Raw genomic sequence first — 21,505 nt, 5'->3', positions numbered from 1 at the left:
CCCAAAGATGTGCTATAAACCTTCATAAAACCCAGCGGTGGAATAAGGGGGGGGAGAAACTCCTTGTGCTCCTGCTCAGAAGCAAGGATCAGCACCACTCAACCCTGTTAGGCAGCAGAGAATCCACATGGCAGCACTTGCAAAAAACATTGATTTAAGACAACTCGCCAAGGGATGGGATGGGATTTCAGCAACCTGGCTGTTCATGGCTTGGATGGGCGAGCTCTTTTTGGGTAAAAAAACTGGCTGGATGGCCGAGCCCAAAGAGTGGTGGAGAATGGAGTTAAATCCAGTCGGCGGCCGGTCACAAGTGGTGTTCCCCAGGGCTCAGTACTGGGGCCAGTTCTGTTTAATATCTTTATCAGTGATCTGAACGAGGGGATTGAGAGCACCCTCAGTTTGCAGATGACACCAAGTTGTGCAGGAGAGTTGATCTGCTTGAGGGTAGGAAGGCTCTACAGAGGGATCTGGACAGGCTGGATCGATGGGCTGTCGTGGTTAAGCCCAGCTGCTAACAAAGCACCATGAAGCCACTTGCTCACTCATCCCCCCCGGCCCTGGCGGGATGAGGATGTAACGAAAAGCTCGTGGGTCGAGACAAGAACAGGGAGGGATCACTCACCAGTGTTACGGTCACGGGCAAAAGACAGGCTCAATTTGGGGAAGAAACAAAATCAATATTTAACTTACTACCAATCAAATCAAAACAAGGATAGTGAGAAATAAATAAACCAATTCTTAAAACCCCTTCCCCCACCCATCCCTTCTTCCCAGGTTTAACTTTACTCCCGAATTCTCCCCCTCCTCCCCCAGCGGCGCAGGGGGGCGGGGAATGGGGGTTGGGGTGTAGTTAGAGCTAGGTGTAGTTAAAGCAGAGGTTATTCTCTGTGGAGCATCTTGTTGAAACAGCAGGCTCATGGGCCTTATTTTGAAGGAGGGTTTCTTGTTCTGCACTTATTGCTCCTAGGGACGCTGCACAGTGGTGTTGGGGTTTGGAGGGATGGATGGGTCCTGCTGTGGTTCCTAGTGAGCGTGAACTGAACTCGTCCTAATGCACTCAAACGAAACCAGAGTGACTGCATATGGGTTTCTTCCCAGCTCCAATTCCAGCCTACATGCTCAGCATTAATGAAGAAGAAACTGTGTGCTATTTTCCAAATGTCAGTGGCCAAAAATTAGCTGAGAACATAAATTGTTTAGGTGACAGTGCAGGTGGTCTGTGATAAGGGATGTGTACTTGCATGACGGTGTTTTCATGAACGTTCTCTGGTTTTGCCACTTCAAAGCCCTTCCTTTTCCTGGCAAATTTAAGATGGCATTTCTTACTCTGGGGTACAGACTGGAGTTGAACTTAATGTTGAACTTAATGGGCTCTGTAAAATATGAAAGAGGATCCTGATTTTTTTGTTGCTGTTTTCTAACACTCTTTGAACTTTGGTAAGCAAAAGGAAGAGTGATTGAAAGAGTCTGTTCTTTGAGAGTAATGTACTCCTGTAGCACGCCTGTCTTTTTATGGTGAAGGTTTCCTACCTAAAGTATGATTTTGCTGGGCTGTGAGGCTGTATTGGAGTAGCAGAGGTAAGAAATGTTGTCTTTAAGGTAATGAAGCTGTAGCAAAACTAGCAGGAAAAGCTAGTTTCTTCCTAGCATGATGCCTGACAAAAATAGTAACAAGTAAAGGCACTTGCAGTTAGCTTTCTTATGCAGTCTTCATACAGAGCTTTTGATATTGATTGATTTCTGGGAAGCAAGGGAGCAGGGAGGAAAGAAAACTGGGGCTTGTTGAAATGGCTTCTTCACTGTGGGCAGGGTTCAAGCTATTGTGCTAAAACAGCTCTTTACTACAGTTTATGAACACAGAAAATGAGCTGCCTGTAAGGAAAGTTTACGTAGAAGTAAGGCTAAATTTGCTAATTTGGTCCTCTGTATCTGTGATGGATACACTTGACTCCTAGCCGTGCTTTGGTTCAGGCTGACTGAAGAGCAACAGGCTTCACGTCCTTGGGGTGAACTTGTGAGCTGGAACGCCCCTGGCTCAAGTACAAGAGAGTGAAGGTGTCCTGAAAAATATTTTGAAAGGTGGTTTCGAAACCCCAGAGTGCAAGATAACCGAAGTACAGAACAAGATATCAGAGCTAAAACAAAGACATCTATCTTGTCTACACTATTGACTAGCAGCCAACTACTTCATCCTATAAATATTACCATCCAGATGGGCCCAATTTGAGCTCTCCCTGAATTGCACCTGGACTGCACACGAGATGACTGTCCCCTTGAGCAAGGACATCTCTCAAGGTTAGAGATTCCTTACCTGAGATTGAGAGATCCTTCCTTACCCAAGGCAGAGAGATCACTTACCTGCAACAGATCCTCAGTAAGAGACTGATAGCACGCTGTATTAATACTATGAAACATTACTAATCCATGTAGCTACTCAAATACTATAAACATTGTATGGATAATTCCATTAGACATAAACCGTTGACCAAGTCTGAGACTAAGATTAGATCTAGCTGCACCTAGGCTCCAGAAGGAGTTTAGGAAGCAAGAGGGTCCACTCTGAACCTCGTGACTCAACGGGAGGGTCTTCCTTACTCTTTGCACCTCCAGTCTCTGTGTGAATTATTTTAACTCAATTTTCCTTTGTATGTTCCTTCCATGCAGTAATTAATAAGGTGAACCTTGCCATCAAACTTATTGAACCTTGTCAAACCACTGTTAAAACTTTGTTAAATTCCATCAAACTTATTAAACTCTGTCAAATTATTATTTTACTTCAATAAAACATATTGCCACTTCCCTCTTTTGAGTGAGGTGCATTCCACTCATCCATGACAGTACCTGATGCAAATAAGAGATGGCTTGGCAGTGTTTGCATCTCAAGTATATGCCGGTATATTAATGCAAGCCATCAAGGTCTTTTCAGGGGTACTTCTGGACTACAGGTCATGTGCTTGAGTGGTACTGAGTCCCAGGATGAGCCAGGTCCTGCCAACAGTTTAAGCTCAGAGGATGGGACAGAATGGACAGAATGGCTCCATCTTTGTTTTGGAGCCCAAATGTCAAAGGTGTGGATGTATTGCTGTGGCGGATGGAGTGATGCACTTCACTTGTAAGAGAGAAGTAGCAATATGTTTATTGATATAAAACAGTGATTTAAGTAAATGCGACAGTGGTTTAACAAGATTCAATGGCAAGGTTCACTTGATACTTACTGCATAGAGGACAGGGTCAGACAAGACTGTCAGGGAGACCCTCCCATTGAGTCATGAGGTTCAGAAAGGACTCTCTTGCATTCTAAGCTCCTCCTCAGAGGGGAGTTTAGGTGCGGCTGGATGCAGACTTAGTCCCAGACTTGGTTAACGGTTATGTCTAAAGGATTATATATGCACAATCAATCCTTTACATCACTCAGCTAAGATTCCAATGTTTAGCATGCTATTAATCACTTACGAGAATCTGTTGTGGCAAGGAATCTCAGCCCCAAGAAGTAACCTTGAGAGCCATCCCTACTCAAGGGGAGATCCTTGTGTGCAGCCCGCTGCCGTGCAGGAATGCTCAACAGGCCCTGGGCTGTCCACTATTTATGGAGTAAGATAATTGACTCATAGTCATATTTGCATACCAACTACAGACGTTAGCTTCTTCCAAATTTGGCTTGAGTCGGACATTGATCAGCACTGTGGTGAGGTGGGTGCATTGCTTTAAATTAGCCCTTGGCTGTTGTGTTGTTATCTGTTTCCCTCAAATCTACTTTGAGACGGATGCAGCCGTCATGACCAGATGCATCCATTACAACTGCCACTGGTGGTTATCACTTGAGCAGGGTTATGGGAAATACAGGTCAGATCGGCGGCGGGGAGCACACCACCACAGTGGCTGATGTACCCCCTGGCCTGGAGATGTGAGGAGTTTTGCCAACAGTCCGGTAAGGATTCTGTTTTCTGCTGGTATGTGTTTCCAGAGGGATTTAACAAATGATTGCCTTTCTGCTTGCTGTGGCTATCTGCAGAAGAGCGCTCCTGTTCATTTGGATTTACAAATGTAAGGGCTTTGGAGGGTAACTGGCTAAAGCAGCTTTATCTCTATGGAGATCACTATCATTTGGGTGGGAAAGTAGAGGTTCAGTAAGTCAAGCTTACAGCATAGTGCTGTGCTCAGACCATGGAACTCTGTGTCCTGGAGATACTGTTCAGTTGGACTCGTTATTTTCTCAGCTAAGTCTTTCCAAGTCTTACAGACTTGAGACCCTTGGGTTTGTAACATCATTGTATTTCGAGTGCTCAAGTGGAAATGTTTGGTTTGCTGTTGCTTTGCCAAGGTAAAGCCCATTGCATGATAATGGTCCCACAAAAAGCTTGGGACTGCAGTCTTCTCAGTAGTCTTCTGTAGCCTTCACACTGCCAGGGTCTTGATGCTGTTTCATCAGAAGTAAAATTCATCCTAATCCTGGGATGTCCTTCCTGCCCACTCTGGACCAAGTCATTCCTGGTCATTTATTAACTGGTCATGCTCTACCTTCAACCTATGTAGGTTTCTTTTCCCTCATTCCCATCTTTTTCTGAAGGAAACATCACAGTTGTGATAATCATGAAAAGGCTGAATTTTTGCTCCCTTAGATCTTGTACATGTGTTTTTTCCTGGTGCAAATATTAATTCATACAATAGCCTCTTCGTTTCCCTGTTCTGTGTTGGTAGCTCTGAGCATTTAATCTGGTCTACGTGAGTCTGTTGAACCCCAAAGCAATGTTCTGAAGGAACATTACTCTGGTTTCTGCTCCAGCTATGGCTACGACTTCTCGTTTGCAAGCACCTCTCTGACAAGAAATTTTAGGACTGGGACTGGAACCTTGCCAGCTTTCTGTGGGAACAGTCCATGTGCCATTTTCTCCCACTGACTTGGTTTTTTAACAACGACAAGTGCCCAGACTGCAGGATGATCCGGAGAAGGCAATACAAACTGTATGTGGCATCTTCCGTGTTTATAACCCTACGTGGACTGATGTGCAGCAAGTGTTTGAGACTGTCTTTACTCCCAATGAAAGGATCAACTTCTGGGAAACAAATCACGGATCAGCTGGGGAAGCACAGGGCAGAACCCCATGGCCAGCCAATGACCTAGGTCAGTCGTCCAAATTTACCAGCTGATAGAGATGTCCTGCAAAGCATGAGAGGGGATTGTTACAGTCCTTAGAACTGGCAGGAAAGAAGATTTTAAATTGGGCTAAGGTCCAAGCATGCCAGCAAAGAAATGCTGAACATCCTTCTGAATATTCCACCCCATTGGTTACACAAGTGAGAATGTTGTTTGGAGGGGTCAACCCCGAAAATGAGGAAAGGAAAATTGGACTCTACTGGTATGTTTCAGTCAGCCTCAGATATTAAGAAATATTTTTCTAAACATATGCCAGGATGGCAGGGCAAAAGATTGGATGAAATAGTCAGCAGTGCTATGTTTGTCTTTAATGGAAAAGATGAAAGACAGCTGAAGAAAAAAAAGGAAAAGAACAGAAACAGAAAGCTAGTCTATTGGCAGCAGTGCTGAATAATAATCCTAGATTAAGGGGACAAGGAGGTGGAGATTTCCAAGGCAGGGGCAGAGGGGAAAATTTTAGAAGCAATGGATCTCACAGAACAGAAGACTGTTGTAAACTGTTGTAATTATCATGGACAACAAAACCACTGGAAATGGGAGCATCCAGTATGACAAAACCCAACCAAATAAAACAAAAGAAGCCTCCCCAAAAGACCTCTCAATCCTGTGGTGCAATCTTTCCCTATGCAACAGCGGCAGCTAGATTTCACCCAGGACTGACAGTTAGCAGGCACCTATGGTGTGATCACTACAGAAACCTCTGAATACGAAATATTTTCCCTTTCTTCTTATGAAAATCCTATCTTAAACCTTTCGATCAATGAACTTAATTACCCCTGTCTAATAGATCCAGGGGCAACTTTTGGTACCTTAAATCAGTATAGCTATTCATCTGGACTCTCAATACCTTTTTGTGTTTACTTGCAGAAAGATACAGCTCACATGGACAAGTCTCCCTCAGGGCTTTGCTGGGCTCTCCACTATTTTTTCTAAAAATTTTAGCAAAAGATTTGCAGGATGCTGTGTTTAAAAATGGATGCATTCTGATACAATATGTTGATGATTTATTGGTAGCCAAAGAGTCTTACAAAGCTGACACCTGTACCTTCCTGTTTGCCGTTGCTGAGAAGGGCCATTGGGCTTGTCCATGTAAGATATTTTGTAAGAGAAATGTAAAATATCTGGGTTACCTTCTCCAATAAGGGGTGTCATTTCCAGATCCTGATTTTGAACTATGTGTAGGCAGGTCCTCGTATTATCTGCACAGTGACCAGGTTACAGGTCATTCAGTAACTACTGAAAATTAAGTAGTGGAGGCTTCACCACTCAGTCTGAAGCTGAGTGCACAAGCAGCAGAATTGATTGCATTAACAAAGACTTGCCAGCTGTCCAAAGAAAAGACTGTGGCTATTTATACTGATTTTTGGTATACATTTGGAGTGTGCTATGCCACTGGACAGTTAGGGAAGCAGTGTGGGTTTGTAACTGCTAGTGGGAGTACTGAACTGTTAAAAACTACACAATTGCCAAAGATAATAGCTGTCATTCATCAGCCAGCTGATCCTGGTGAAAAGACAAAAGAAGAAATAGGGAATGATCTAGCAGATGTTGCTGCTAAAGCCACAGCACAACAGCCGTACAAACCACTTACTGCTTGGAAGACTGCTGGGCTTACAAGCAGTCCAACGGTCCAACCTGGTGGTGCGCACTCCTGAAAGGATGTATTTGACTCTTCCTGCCAAAGAAATTGACTCTTGGAAAAGGTATGAAGCAACCAAAAGCTCCTAGGGAACGTGGCCATCAGGTACAGAAAACCTTCCTATTTTACCTAAGCAATGCCTGATTCCCATAACAAAAATGCATCAACATCCAGGGCATTTTGGGACTGCTGCACTAGCCCAGACAGTGCTGAAGAATTGGTTCACCACCAGGAATTTATGCCACAGCCAAACAGGTAGCTGCATCTTGGATGCACTACCCTTAGCCTTAATGAATATTTTGCAAAGATCTCAATAAACAACAAAAATCGCTCTCTGTGAAATACTCTTTGAAAGACTGATACAACTCCCTGGAACTTATGTATACCATCATGTAAGTTTATTAAAGGGAAATGAAAATGTGACACCATATATTTTACAGGTTCAGAAATTATTAAAATACAATCGGGACTGGGCACAGCTAATACAACCAGTACCTCTAGAAGGGGCTCTGCACCCCTTCAATCTAGGGAATTACGTTTAAGTAAAAGTACACAAAAGAAAGGATAACTTACCTCCTCAGTGTCAGGAACCATTCTTGCTATTGCTAACCTTTCTCAGCAGTAAAGGTGGAAGAAAACCCAACTTGGATCCATCACTCCCGCCTGAAAGCTGTGACCGGTCTAGAACTGGAACCGGGAAACCCTCCTGCTACTGAGGGAGCATCCACCACTGCAGAGAGAAAATTACTCACAGCTGGGAACCTACACAGAGCTAAGTGGATCAGCTGTGGACTCACTAACCTTGCATACAAATTTGACAACAGGCAAGCAGAAATTAATTTGTTACTTATGAATTGCAGATGCAGATAAGATTCAAGATACAGTTGCAGATGGAGGTACTGTTGCAGATGCAGACAGCATGGCAGATGCAGACGCCATTGCAGATGAGATACGATTGCAGATGCATAGACAGTTGCAGATGCCAATACAGGTGGAGATACCATTGCAGATACCGATACATGTACACTTACAGAAGCCATTACAAGTACATGTGCAAATACAGACACCATTACTGATATAGATACAGTTACAGGTACAATTATGCATACAGATACAAGACAAGACATAGATGCTGGTACCATCAGAAATACAGGTACTGGTACAATCACGGACACCATCACAGATACCAATATAATTACATACACAGACACCAATTAAATATGCAGATACAGAAAAAAAATGTAAATAATTGGAGATATCATCACAGCCTCCTTGCTGATGCCATAGCAGATGCACACACCATTGCAGACGAAGATGCCATAGCAGATGTAGATGCCATTGCAGATGCAGATACCATAGCAGATGCAAATATTCCAGATGGTACTACAGAAAGAATTTGCATTGCGGGCACCATTGCAGATACGTTATCCATGCAGGTACAGTTACAGGTCCAGATTCCATTAGAGACACAGATACTGGCACTAGCAGAAATACAGGTACTGGTCCCATCACCCATATCAACATAATTACAGACACAGACTCATACTGAATTGCAGGTACACTTGCAGATACAGGCACAACATAGATACAATTCCACATACAGACACAATTCCACATGCAATTTAGGATACAAGTACAGTCACAGGTACAAGGATGCATTCACTTACACAAACAGCAGCAGATAAAGCAAGCAACACCATCACTGACTGAAGTACCATGACAGACAGAGGAACCATTACACAGAAAGGCACTGATACAAATACAGCTACCATTACACACAGATGTGCTGTTACAGCTAGAGGGACAGAGAAATACACAGATAACTACACAGACAGTCACTGACAGGGCTATGGATGAGGATACGGAGGTGGATACAAATACAACGACAGACACAGGTACAATTCCAGAGATGGGCACAATTACACATAGAGATAAAGGCAGAGAAAGAACTATAGGTACGGACACTGAAACACATTCAGTACAATTGCCGATACAGATACAGTTGGAGGTACAGATACCGTTACACATACAGGTTCCACTACACATACAGGTTCCACTACACACACCTATAAACACATGTGACATGCCACTGAAGATACCGCTCTACATGTAGATACCACTCCAGATATCACTGCAGATGCAAACACCACTGAAGATGGCACTGCAGAATGAAATACCTTGACAGATGCACGATCCATTCCTCAGAACATTGCAGATGTAGAACCCAATGCTAATAGCGTTGCAGATGCAGATGCCATTGCAGATTGAGATACCACGGCAGATGCTCATACCATTACAGATGCCAAAACAGCTGCAGATACCTCTGAAGAAGCCAATTCAATTGCAGATACAGATACCGTTGCAGATGCCATTTCAGCTGCAGGCACCCTTGCAGATGCAGATACCATTGCAGATGCCATTCCAGGTGCAAACGACAACAGAGACAGCATTGCAGGTGAACATACTATTGAAGATGGAGATACCATTGGAGATACCACTACAGATGCCACTGCAGTTGCAGGCATCCTTGCAGATGTCATTGCAGATGCAGATACCATTGCCAATACCACTGCAGATGAAGATACCGTTGCAGATACCACTTTACGCTCAAATACCATTGCATGCACCACATTGCAGATGCTATTGCATTTCACATACCTGCGCAGATACCATTGCAGATGCAGCTATTTTTGCAGCTGCCATTCCAGGTGCAAATATAATTGCCAGCAACAGCTTTCGGTCCTGGTACCTTCCGTGTACGAGAAGTCGCTGGACATTTTCCATTTTGGAGCTGGCCTCTAGCTAGAGTGAGAGAGAGTGAGGGTACTGTTAGGTGGCCAGCAAGCACAGAGCTCCACGAACACTGGCCCCCTGCGCTTGCTCTACCACTTAACCCTCTACCTGGCCAGAGCTCTGGAACAGAAAGGACAGACCTCTGCTAGGGCTCCGACAAAGAAGCGGACAGGACTTGAAGTTGTTGATGGCCCTCACATTCTCTTGGAAGTCCCTTCAGAGCCCCACCAACACCGGGGCTCTGTACTTACTGAAACACTCGTCCTTACCAGAGCCCAGCAAGAAAACGGACAGGAGCCAGCGAGGGCTCTCACACAGAAGCAGCAAGGACTGAAAGATGTTGCTGGCTCTCACCTTCCCTTGTCAGCCCCTCCATAGCCACACCATGTGGGGGTTCTGGGCTTTCTCTAAAAGCTCTACCTGTCACTTGCCAGAACTCAGCAAGAAAAGGAAGAGCAGCCAGCGAGGGCTCCCGCACAGAAGTGGCCAGGGCTAAAAGCTGTTGCTGGCCCTCCCCTTCCCTTGGCAGCCCTTTCACAGCCCCACCAACACTGCGGCTCTGCACTTGCCTGGCCACCTAATGGTCCCTCACTCTCTCGCTCTCTAGCCAGAGCCCAGCTCCAAAATTAAAAACGTCCAGCTACTGCTCTCATACAGAAGGTGCCAGGACTGAACGACGTTACTGGCCCTCCCCTTCCCTTGGCAGCACCTTCCTAATCCCACCAAAACTGGCTCTTTGCACTTTCTCTACCACCTAAGACTTTAGCTCGCCAGAGCCCTTGGAGTAAAAAGACAGCCCTCCGCTAAGGGTCCCATAAAGAAATGGCCAGGACTGGATGTTGTTAGTGGCCCTGACCATCCCTTGGTGCCCCTTCACAGCACCACCAACGCTTGTGCTCCACACTTGCTCTATAAGCTAACCCTATCACTTGCTGAAGATCAGCAAGAAAAGGGACAGCCACCAGACAAGGCATTTAGACTTGTGCCGGGCGTCACTCCGTCCCAGGCGCAGAATCCGACCCTTGGACTGGTTCAATTTCGAGCCATTAACCATTGTCCAATGCTCCAATCTATCCAGATCCCTCTGCAAGGCCTCTTGTCCCTCAAGAGGGTCAACAGCACCTCCCAGTTTGCTACTGTCAGCAAGCTTCCTAATGGGGAATTAAACTCCTGCATCCACATCATGGATCAAAATATAAAAAAGCACCGGCCCGAAGATTGAGCCCTGCGGAACACTGCTGGTGACCAGACACCAGCCACTACACCCCCTGGCGTCCTGCCATCCAGCTGGTTCTTCACCCGGCATCTCATCAACTCACAGTTGGACAGCTTGTGCAGCAGGATGCTCTTCTCCAGAAAGAGCTGTAAAACCCCACCTGGGACAGGACCCTCCTGACCAGCTGTGGGTCAGGGATGGAGTAGTTGCAGTCCAAGAGATCAGCCCCCAAAGCATCTCTCGTGTTGCAGAAACTCCTGGCAGAATACCAGGAACACAGGTGTGACTCGGTGGTCTTGGGGATAGGCAATAGTCACAAATGCCTTTCCCATCTGGCACAAGGAGGCTGCAGCCGCGGCTGCGGCTTGGTCCCCGCTCGGCTCGGCTGAATCCACTTGTTCTCTTTGCCCCACCGGAAAAATACCGTTGGAAGCCAAGAGGATTTGCACCCACAGCCCCTGAGAGCCGCCTGGAGGCCCCGGGGGCACCCCAGCCTCCCTTAACCCTTTCCCTCCCCAGGACGAGCTGGGGAGGCTCTTGGGGGTGGGGCGGAACACGGGGAGCCCCCGCATTCCTTCCTGGGAGATGCCAAAGAGTCCTTAGCAGCCAACAGCCAGAAGGGACCATGGCGCGGCCACCACGGCAGCTCCCACTGCCTGGGCCCTGGGGCCCCCCGGCGCCCCAGCTTTTTCAGCCATTTGTGCTCCCCGAAACCTTCTACCCTCCAGGTAGGGACCGACCCCAACCCCTGCAGCCCAGGGACGCTCGTGGGGGCAAGAGCGGAGGTGACCGCCGGCCATCGCTCCTGTCTCTCTCTCGTAGGCTCAGCCAACCTGTGCCAGCTGCCCGGGCAGGAGCAGCCCTTCCCTGCAGCCTGGGCACCCCTGCCAGGGGGGGCACCCCAGGCCCCCCAGGCACCACCAGCAGGTATGGCACCCCAGTCTGCTCTGGCACCTTTGGCATCCCCAGCACAACCGTCCCCCCGGCGGTTTTCGCACGGGCCTTCAGCAAGCCCGCGGGAGCGCCCTCGCCCTCGCCAGCACCCTCGCCCTCGCCCTCGCCTGGGGGACGCGTGCCCGGTCAAGCCAATCGGCAGAGAATTGCCCAAACGTTTGCGGCCATCTCCCCCGTTTCACCTCCTAGAAGGGAGTCTCCTCCCCGATGTGCAACCCCGTCCCACTGGCACAGCAGCTCACCCCGTGAGGATCCCCCCGCACACAAGCTCCCCACACGCCTGGCGCAGAGCTGGGGGACGTCGGCCATGGGGGCTGGCTCGGCGGGTGCCCCTGGAGAGTCCCCCGGGCCCAGCACGGCTCCCTCTCACCCACGCAGGTCTGCAGAGGGCTCCATGTGGCTGCCTCTTCGACTCCCGGGTCTACCACATCCAGTGGACAGCCACTAACCTGCCTCCACCGGCCACCGCCACGCTCGGCCAGGGTGCCGCTTCTCTGCCAGGTGCTGCCCTGTGGGGTCCCTGGGGCTGCGGGGCCCCCCTGGCCTGGCCAGCCCCAGGGACCCCCCAGGGCCAGCCACAATACCTTGCACCCTACGAAAACCAGGCAAGAGCGGTGGCCCCAGCCCCGACGGTGCTGCTAATGTCCATCCCTGGCTACCAGCACATCGAGGGGCAGGTGGGGAAGATCGACGCCTCCCGCACGGCCATCCCTGCGGGGGCACCCCCGGGCAGCCACGTGTCCCCCAGCCCCTGCGCTGCCCCCCACAGCCAAGCCCCTGGGGACACTGCCGGTGACTTTGATGTCTCCGAGGAGATGCTTCTCCAGGAGGCCCTAAGACTCTTTGGCTGCTCCGTGGACGCGCTGGGGGCCAGCCAGGACGCTCCCAGCAGCAGCCCCGTGCCTGGCGACGCTGGTGGCACCAGCGGAGAGGGGACAGGGCTGGCCCCAGCCTCCCCAGTGCTGCCGACATCCCTCCCCAGCTACCAGCACATCGAGGGGCAGTCGGCGAAGATCGACGCCTCCGGCACGGCCACCGCTGCGGGGGCACCCCCGGGCTGCCACGTGTCCCCCAGCCCCTGCGCTGCCCCCCACGACCCAGCCCCTGGGGACACTGCCGGTGACTTTGACGTCTCCGAGGAGATAATTCTCCAGGAGGCCCTAAGACTCTTTGGCTGCTCCCTGGACGCGGTGGGGGCCAGCCAGGGCGCTCCCAGCAGCAGCCCCGTGCCTGGCGACGCTGGTGGCACCAGCGGAGAGGGGACAGGGGTGGCCCCAGCCTCCCCACTGCTGCCGACATGCCTCCCCAGCTACCAGCACATCGAGGGGCAGTCGGCGAAGATTGACGCCTCCGGCACGGCCACCGCTGCGGGGGCACCCCCGGGCTGCCACGTGTCCCCCAGCCCCTGCGCTGCCCCCCACGACCCAGCCCCTGGGGACACTGCCGGTGACTTTGACGTCTCCGAGGAGATACTTCTCCAGGAGGCCCTAAGACTCTTTGGCTGCTCCGTGGACGCGCTGGGGGCCAGCCAGAACGCTCCCAGCAGCAGCCCCGTGCCTGGCGACGCTGGTGGCACCAGCGGAGAGGGGACAGGGGTGGCCCCAGCCTCCCCACTGCTGCCGACATCCCTCCCCAGCTACCAGCACATCGAGGGGCAGTCGGCGAAGATCGACGCCTCCGGCACGGCCACCCCTGCGGGGGCACCCCCGGGCAGCCACGTGTCCCCGGGCAGCCACGTGTCCCCCAGCCCCTGCGCTGCCCCCCACAGCCAAGCCCCTGGGGACACTGCCGGTGAGCTTGCAGTGCCTGACGAGGTGCTTCTTGAAGAGGCCCTCAGGCTCCTCGGTTACTCCCTGGACGTGGTGGGGGCCAGCCAGGGCGCTCCCAGCAGCAGCCCCGCGCCTGGGGACACTGGTGGCACCGGCGCAGCCACCCCCGACTGGGACTTGAGCCCCTTGTTGCTGCCTGAGGAGCTGCTCACCCTTGACTCCTGCATCCCCGAGCTCAGCAACACCACGCTGAGCCCCGAAATATTCCACAGCGTGGGGATGGAGCCCCAGGAGCCGTGGCAGGATGCGGGGATGGACCTGCCACCATCCCCGCCTGCCGTGGCAGACACGCCGAGGAAGAGGCAGGCGCAGAGCTCCTTGCCAATGCCACCCAGCAAGCACAGGGCTCTCGCAGACAACATGGGGGTGTGAGGGGGGGATTAGCCAGGGGTGAGCTGGAGATGGGGGGAGTGGGGGGTGGGAGAGGAAGGGGGGGTATTTGTTGGGGGGGAGGAGGGGGCGGGGGGGGCCGGGCGGGGGGGTAGGGAGGGTTTAGACCAGCTTGGATGGGACCTTTTCTTTTGTCTTTTCAATTAAAAGCTGTTTCTCCAGAACCGCTCCGGGCCTCTGGGGGAGGGGGAGGGAGCGCGGGGGGCACCGGGAAACAGCACCCAAGAGGTGCAAAAGCCCCGCTGAGCCCCAGATCCGAGCCGGCGAGCCCCGAGGGGAACCCAGCCACCCCCAGGGCCGAGTCGCCACCAGCGGGGCAGGCGATGGCGGGGGGGGGACGGCAACGGCAACGGCAACGGCAACGGCAACGACTCCCCTGTCCCCTTCCCCAGGGGAAGCAGCCCTTTGGTGGGGAAGCCAGGACAGACTCACGGACACGGCCCCACGCAGAAAGCAGCACGCAGCCCCTGGGACAAGGACAGACCTTGGGGCCCGGGGGGGGGGCACGGACACCCGCGACAACAAGGGCTGCGAGGCCTTCGTCTTGAACCCGACCAGCGTCCCCTCCAGCGGGGACAGGGCTCGCTGCAAAGCCCTGCAAAGCCTCAAGACAATCGCACCCTTCCTCGGGTCCCACCGCGCTCAGCCCCGCAGCCCAGCTTTGCCTCGCTGACACAGCAAAATAGCCCCAAATCACCCCAAGAATGGCGAGGGAGGGAGCTGCAGGCCTGGCAGGGACCCTCCTCCCCTTGTCTGGCTGCACCTTGGGCAGCCGCAAGACCGGGAAGGGGGCGGCAAAAACCAGGAAGAAACCAATAAAATCTCAGCACCGGCCAGAAAGTGCCTGGAAAGTTCCTCTCTCTTTATTGCCCGTTTCCCATGCGAGCTCCACAACCTGGGAGCAACGCGGCCAACGGCACCTTCGAGAAGCAGCCTCAGCCTGCTGTAGCTGACCCTGCTTGACCAGCCGAGGTGGGCTGGATGATCTCCAGAGGTCCCTTTCAGCATCAATTCTGTGCTGCTGTGACTCTGTCCCTTTATCCCCCTTCGTCCTGCCACACAGCTCCCAGTCCATCTAAATATCTTTTCCATCTGCTTTAAATTGCTGATGACCAGTTTAAAAGGAGGAAGAGAAATAAATAAGAGCACCAGGAACTTGAGGACCTAGAGAGGAACAGGAAGAGGAGGAGGAGAACGAACAGGAGGAACAGGAGGAATCTGAACAGGAGGAATGGGTGGGGAAGGACAAGGAAATTTAAGATGAGGAGGAACTAGAGGAAAAGGTGGAGGAAGAGCAGGAAGTATAGGAGGAAGAGGAGGAATAGGCAGAACAGCAAGAAGAGGAGGAGGTGGAAGGAGAGGAAAACAGGAGGAGGAGGATGGAAGGAGGAAAAGGAAGATCAGGAAGAAAAGGCAAAGAAGGTTGAGAAAAAAGAGGTGGCAGACGTGGAGGAGGAAGAGTAGGAAAATGAGGAGGAAAAGCAACAGGATGAGGAAGAACAGCAGAAGAAGGAAGATCAACAGAAAGAACAGCAGGAGGAGGAAGAGTAGCAGGAGGATGAGGAGGAAGAACAAGAGGAAGATGAACCAAGGGAGGAAGAACAGGAGGAAGAAAAAGAGGAGGTAGAGGTGGAGTAAGAAGGGGAAGAAGGGAGGAAGAAGACAATAGAAGAGGAGAAGGAGGAAGAGGAGGAGGAACAACAGCCGGAGGAGGAAGAGCAGAAGAAGGATGCAGAGGAGGAACAGCATGAAGAGAAGGAGAAAGAACAGGAGGAGGAGGAAGAAAAGGATGAGGAAAAAGAGGAAGAAGAGTAACATGAGGAGGAGGAACAGGAGGACAAGAAGAACAGAAAGAGTAGAAGTCGGAGGAAAAGAAGGAGGAGGAAAAAGAAGAAGAGGAGGAGAAGTAGAAGGAAAAAGAAAATCAGGAGGAGGAATACAAGGTGGAGAAGGAGGAAGAACAAGAGGAGGAAGAGGAGAAGGAAGAGGAGAAACAGAAGAACAGGAGGAACACTAGTTGGAGGAGAAAGAGGAGCAGAAAGAGAAAGAGGAGGAGGAAAAAAAGGAAGAGGAACAATGAAAAGGAAGAGGAGGAAGAGGAGAAAGAACAAGAACAGGAGGAGGACAGAAAAAACAGGAGTAGGAGGAGGCAGAAGAACAGGAAGAATTAGGAGGAACAGGAAGAAGAGGAGGACGAGTAATAACATGAGAAAGAACAGGAGGAGGAAGACAGGAAAGAGGAGAGGGAGGAGGAGGAGCAGTGGGGGGAATATTAGGGGGAGGAAGAATAAGAAGAACAGGAGGAGGACAGGAATATATAGCACTGAGAAGAACAGGAGAACTAGGAGGAAGAATGGGAAGAACAGGAGGAAGAAAAACAGGAGAAACAGTAGGAACAGGAAGAAACAGGAGGAGGAACTAGATGAACATGAGGAGGAGGAGTTGGAGGGAAACGAACAAAAGGAGAAAGAGGAAGACGAGGAGGAGGAAACGAAAAAAGAAAGAGGTGGATGAGTAGTTATAACAGGAGTAGGAAGAGGAGGAACAGAAAGAAGGAACAGAGGCGGAGTAGGAAGAGGAGAAGGAGGAGTAAAAGGAGGAGGAGGAGGGGAGGACAAGGATGAGGAAGAGGAGAAATGAAGAAGAAGAGGAAAAAGATGGAAAACATGGAACAGGAGGAATAAGAACAAGAAGAGGAGCAGGAGTAAGAACAGGAGGAGGAGCAGGAGTAAGAACAGGAGGAGGAGCAGGAGTAAGAACAGGAGGAGGAAAAAGAGGAGGAGGAGAAAGAAAAGGAGCAAAAAAAAGGAGAAGGGAGAGAAGGAGGAAGAGGGTGAGGAGGATGAAGATGAGGGGGAAGAAGAACAGGAGGAGGAATAACAGAAGCAGGAGGAAGAACTAGAGGAGTATAAGAGGAAATAGAACAAGGAGGATTAACAAGAAAAGGAAGAGGACAAACATAATGAGGAAATTAATAAAAGGAAGAAAAGCAGACAAAGGAGGAAGATGAGGAGGAAGAGTAGAAAAAGGAGGATCAGGAGGAACAGGAGGATTAGGAAGAGGCAGAACAAGAAAAGGATGAATAAATGAAAAGGAGCAGGAACTCGAGGAACCGGAGGAGAAAGAGGAGAAAGGAGGAGAAGGAACAAGAGGAATAAGAGGAAGGTGAACATGAGGAGTGAGAGGAACAGGAGGAGGAAGAAAGGAAGGAGGAACAGGAGAAACAGAAGGAGCAGGCAGAACAGGAGGAAGAGGAGGATGGCTATCCCTTCTTTCCTCTCTCTCTTACCCAGTATCTTTTCTTTCTCCATCTCTCTGTCCTGCTGCCCATCACAGTTCATTTTTTCCTCCAGTGCTGTCCTGCTCCCTGTCCCTTTTTCTCTCTGTCACTCTGTCCTGCTCCCTGTGTCTATCCTTTAACTCCTCCCTCTTGTTCCTCCATCTCTGTCGTGGTTTCAGCCCATCCGGCAGCCGCTCGCTCACCACTGCCCCACCGCACACCCCACGCCCCCGGCCACGGTGGGATGAGGAGAAAATATAAAGAAAGACTCATGGGTCGAGACAAGGACAGGGAGGGATCGCTCCCCACTTAAGGTCATGGGCAAAAAACCAGACTCAACCTGGGGAAAAAACAAAATCAATTTAACTTACTACCAATCAAATCAAACCAAGGATAATGGGAAGTGAACCCAAACCTTAAAACACCTTCCCCCCACCCCTCCCTCCTTGCCGGCTCAACCCCACTCCCGGTTCTCTCCCCCTCCTCCCCCCGGCGGCGCAGGGGAACAGGGGCTGGGGGCTGGGGTCGGTTCCTCACCCCTTGTCTCTGCCGCTCCTTCCTCCGCAGGGGGAGGACTCCGCGCTCGCCCCCTGCTCCGCCGTGGGGTCCCTCCCACGGGAGACAGTTCTCCATGAACCTCTCTGGCACGGGTTCCTCCCGCGGGCCGATCTTCAGTCACAGACTGCTCCGGCGCGGGCTTCCCATGGAGTCCCGGCCATCTTGGGGGGCCTCCGCTCCCCCGCTGCCCTCCCTGGGCTGGGGGGGGACAGCCTGCCGTCTCCCCACGGGCTGCAGGGGCATCCCCTCCTCCCGCGCTCCTCCTCCCCTCCTTCCTCACTGACCTCGGGATCTGCGGAGGGGTTCCTCTCCCATTCCACTCCCACTACTCACCGCAGGTTCCCCTTCTTAAACCTGTTCTCCCAGAGGCGCGGCCACCCTCGCTGAGGGGCTCGGCCTGGGCCAGCGGCGGGTCCGACTCGGAGCCGGGGAAGCTTCCAGCAGCTTCGCACAGGAGCCGGCCCTGCGGCCCCTCCCCCGCTACCAAAACCCCGCCACACGAACCCAAAACACGGGCCGAGGCCAGTTGTAGGAGGTTCAACAAGGCCAAGTGCCGGGTCCTGCGCTTGGGTCACAACAACCCCACGCAGCGCTACAGCCCTGGCGAAGAGCGGCTGGAAAGCTGCCCGGCAGAAAAGGACCTGGGGGTGCTGGTCGACAGCCACCTGCATAGGAGCCGGCAGCGCGCCCAGGTGGCCAAGGCGGCCAACGGCATCCTGGCCTGTGTCAGAGAGAGTGTGGCCAGCCGGAGCAGGGAGGTGGTTGCTCCCCTGTACTGGGCACTGGCGAGGCCGCACCTCGAGTGCTGTGTTCAGGTCTGGGCCCCTCACTGCAGGAAAGCCGTTGAGGTGCTGGAGCGTGTCCAGAGAAGGGCAACGAAGCTGGTGAAGGGTCTGGAGAACAAGTCCTGTCAGGAGCAGCTGAGGGAGCTGGGGTTGTTCAGCCTGGACAAAAGGAGGCTGAGGGGAGACCTTATCGCTCTCTGCAGCTACCTGAAAGGAGGTTGTAGCGAGGTGGGGGTCGGTCTCTTCTCCCAAGTAACAAGCGATAGGATGAGAGGAAATGGCCTCAGGTTGCGCCAGGGGAGGTTTAGATTGGATATTAGGAAAAATTTCTTCACCCAAAGGGTTGTCCAGCATTGGAACAGGCTGCCCAGGGAAGTGGTTGAGTCACCATCCCTGGAGGTATTTAAAAGAGGTGTGGATGTGGCACTTAGGGACACGGTTTAGTGGTGGACTTGGCAGTGTTAGGCTTACGGTTGGACTCGATGATCTTAAAGGTCTTTTCCAACCTAAATGATTCAATGATTCTGTGACAATCAGTGCAATAGCTGGACGGTGGCTGAGGGTCTTGCGGGGGAAGGGAAGGTCCATCTTACCATTGCTGTCTGCTATTTAAGAGGTTTTTTTGATGGCACACTCCTATCGGGAAACAATTTTTGAGCATACACCGCCCGCCCCCCAAATGTGCGTACTTATTTATTTATAAATCATATGTATGTTCTCCTGTACTAATTAGGAACCCTGTAAGACATACACAAACAGTAGAAATTTAAAAAGTAGGCGATAAAGACGAACAATATTTGAAAACATTTTTTAAATTTTCCTCTATTAATGGTACAACCCCCCTTTTTCTCTTGCTAAAAAAGTACTATTAATAATAACAATATTTTATAGTGAGGGCTCTGTGATTGCCTACGCCTCATTAGTTTTGAAAATCTTGGTTTAGCGCGTTGTGATAGAGCCATCCGAAGGGCTGGTTCTAAGTCCAGTTTATTCTGATACTTGGTTTTAATGACTCTCACTGCTGAAAAAAAATTCCTGACACGGATGTGTAGATGGGAATGGAAGAAGTGCATCGTCAGCTGCGCTTATTGAACCACAATACTTGTTTTTCAATCCACCCACTGCTTACACAAAGGGTTTTCTTGGCTGTTAAACGTCCATCTTCCCTGGTGTCAGCCAGTTGTACTTGCAAACTGACTGCAAGGTGTTGCATTTGGGGGTTTTTAGCAAATGCTCCCTCCATAGCATGCGTTTCTTTCAAAAAGCAGTTACTTTCTCACTCGTCGTTCAAATGGCCCATTCACCTTGAAGGGGCAACTTAAGTGTGTTTAGTTTTTGGACAATATCTGCTAGGTAGCATACTACTGACAGCAGCTGGTCATCAGCAAGTTTGCAACGCTTGTCTGTTTGTCAAATAAAACTCCTTTGAGTTCGACAAGTCTTTTAAGCCCTTTGCCATGAGATAAGCAGCAAATCTCCATGTGGTAGGAGAGATTTTCATGGTTGCTCCCCGTCTCATTCCAATGTATTGTAAAGAAGTCATTTGCTGTTGAGAATATACCATCTCTGAATGACAATATAGAAAATGAAAATAAATATTTCCTTCTGGCACCCTGATGGATTGTCTTGCACACCCCACTTGGGAGACCGCTGGCTTCAAAAACCAAAGTGAGGAATGATCTGGGTGTCCTCTGCTGAAGACCGTGTTACAAGCCCAGAAGTCTTCAACACCTGGTTTGGTACAAGTGACATCCCCCTCTCTGGATTAGCGTTTTTAACATTCCTGACTTTCTTGGGTATGTTTCCGTCCGTGAACCTTGCTCGAGCTACTGTTCCCACTTTGATCTGCTTCTCAGTGACTTTGTGCAGACCTGGAAAGCTCTCAGATGCTATTGAAGATCTCCGATTCCTGTAACCCAAGCCACCGATTCAGCAGTACTGATTGTAAAGTCATCGGGACAGGTCATGAGATGAAATACATTTGTCTGCTGCTTTTCCCGGTGCCAGCTGAATTGGCTGTTGTCCTCTTCGTCTGGCATACAGATGCTTAACTTGGGAGGTGGAATCACATACTCAGCTCTGTTACCTTGGGACCTAGTTTAGGGAATCTTTCCGTGATTGGACTGCGCTGTGCAGCGCGGCATGTTTACTGTGAACCTATGAACTCGTGATCTAATTTCTCATGAGCACTGTGATTTTTTTTTTTTTTTTTTTTGCATAAATGGCTGTGCAGTGTGGAGCATCTTCCACAGCCAGTGCTACAGGTCTGCTCTCACCAAAAACTGAAATTCCCTGTTCTGTGGAAAGGAAGGGGATCATGGTGTAGCATCTTTTTTAAATGCTTTGGTTAAAGCCTCTTCTCTAAAGGAAGCCTCAGTAAATGCTGAAGGGAGAGGTTCTTGCTCCAGTAAGTCCAAGCTGTGACTCCTGTAGGACTGATTTATCGCTTTGCCAGCTGCAATGCTGTAGTTGTCCCCAGATGGGATGTAGGATGGGCAGGAGAAGCCCAAGCCTGCTCCCTGCAGCCCCGCTGCCCCTGGCCCCTGGTCTGAGCTGGGGGAGGAAGGGGCATGGACTCCCCAAGAGCTAGGAGGGATTGGTTTGGTTTGAGTGGCCCTGGGTGCTGGTGCAGCTCCTGCAGCAGCCCCAGGTTGGCCTTTTGCTGAGTGCAGGGCTAGTGCCTGGGCCCTTTGGCTTTTGCGGGCTGGAGCCAAACCCTTCATGTCCCTGAAGCCAACCCCCCGCCCCGGGTGTCGAGACAGTGACTGTGAGACTGCAGAGGCAGGACAAGGCAACTTGAAAAGATTTATTATTGAGAACAACAAACAATTTACTGTTACTTATTCCTATACTAATGTATTTCTACCTCTATGACGCTTACTTGCTACCTAAGGTCTCTGCTCTTT

The 21,505-nt window shown here is 50.9% G+C and overlaps 1 protein-coding gene across 1 annotated transcript; it reads left to right on the top strand.

Annotated features, from left to right (window-relative positions):
* Positions 1–12,398: 12,398 nt before the first annotated feature.
* Positions 12,399–13,958, top strand: LOC128152398 (apomucin-like). The gene has a single exon (XM_052810619.1). It carries the CDS (start codon positions 12,399–12,401, stop codon positions 13,956–13,958), a length of 1,560 nt encoding a protein of 519 aa, XP_052666579.1.
* Positions 13,959–21,505: the final 7,547 nt, after the last annotated feature.

This window comes from Harpia harpyja, chromosome 16 (genome assembly GCF_026419915.1).
Source record: "Harpia harpyja isolate bHarHar1 chromosome 16, bHarHar1 primary haplotype, whole genome shotgun sequence".
Taxonomy (NCBI): Eukaryota; Metazoa; Chordata; class Aves; order Accipitriformes; family Accipitridae; genus Harpia; species Harpia harpyja.
Note: the sequence above shows the minus strand (reverse complement) of the source record. Positions and strands in the feature narration are given on the sequence as shown.

Coding starts and splice junctions, on each gene's coding strand:
- LOC128152398 (XM_052810619.1), top strand. CDS start 12,399: ATGTCCATCCCTGGCTACCAGCACATCGAGGGGCAGGTGGGGAAGATC.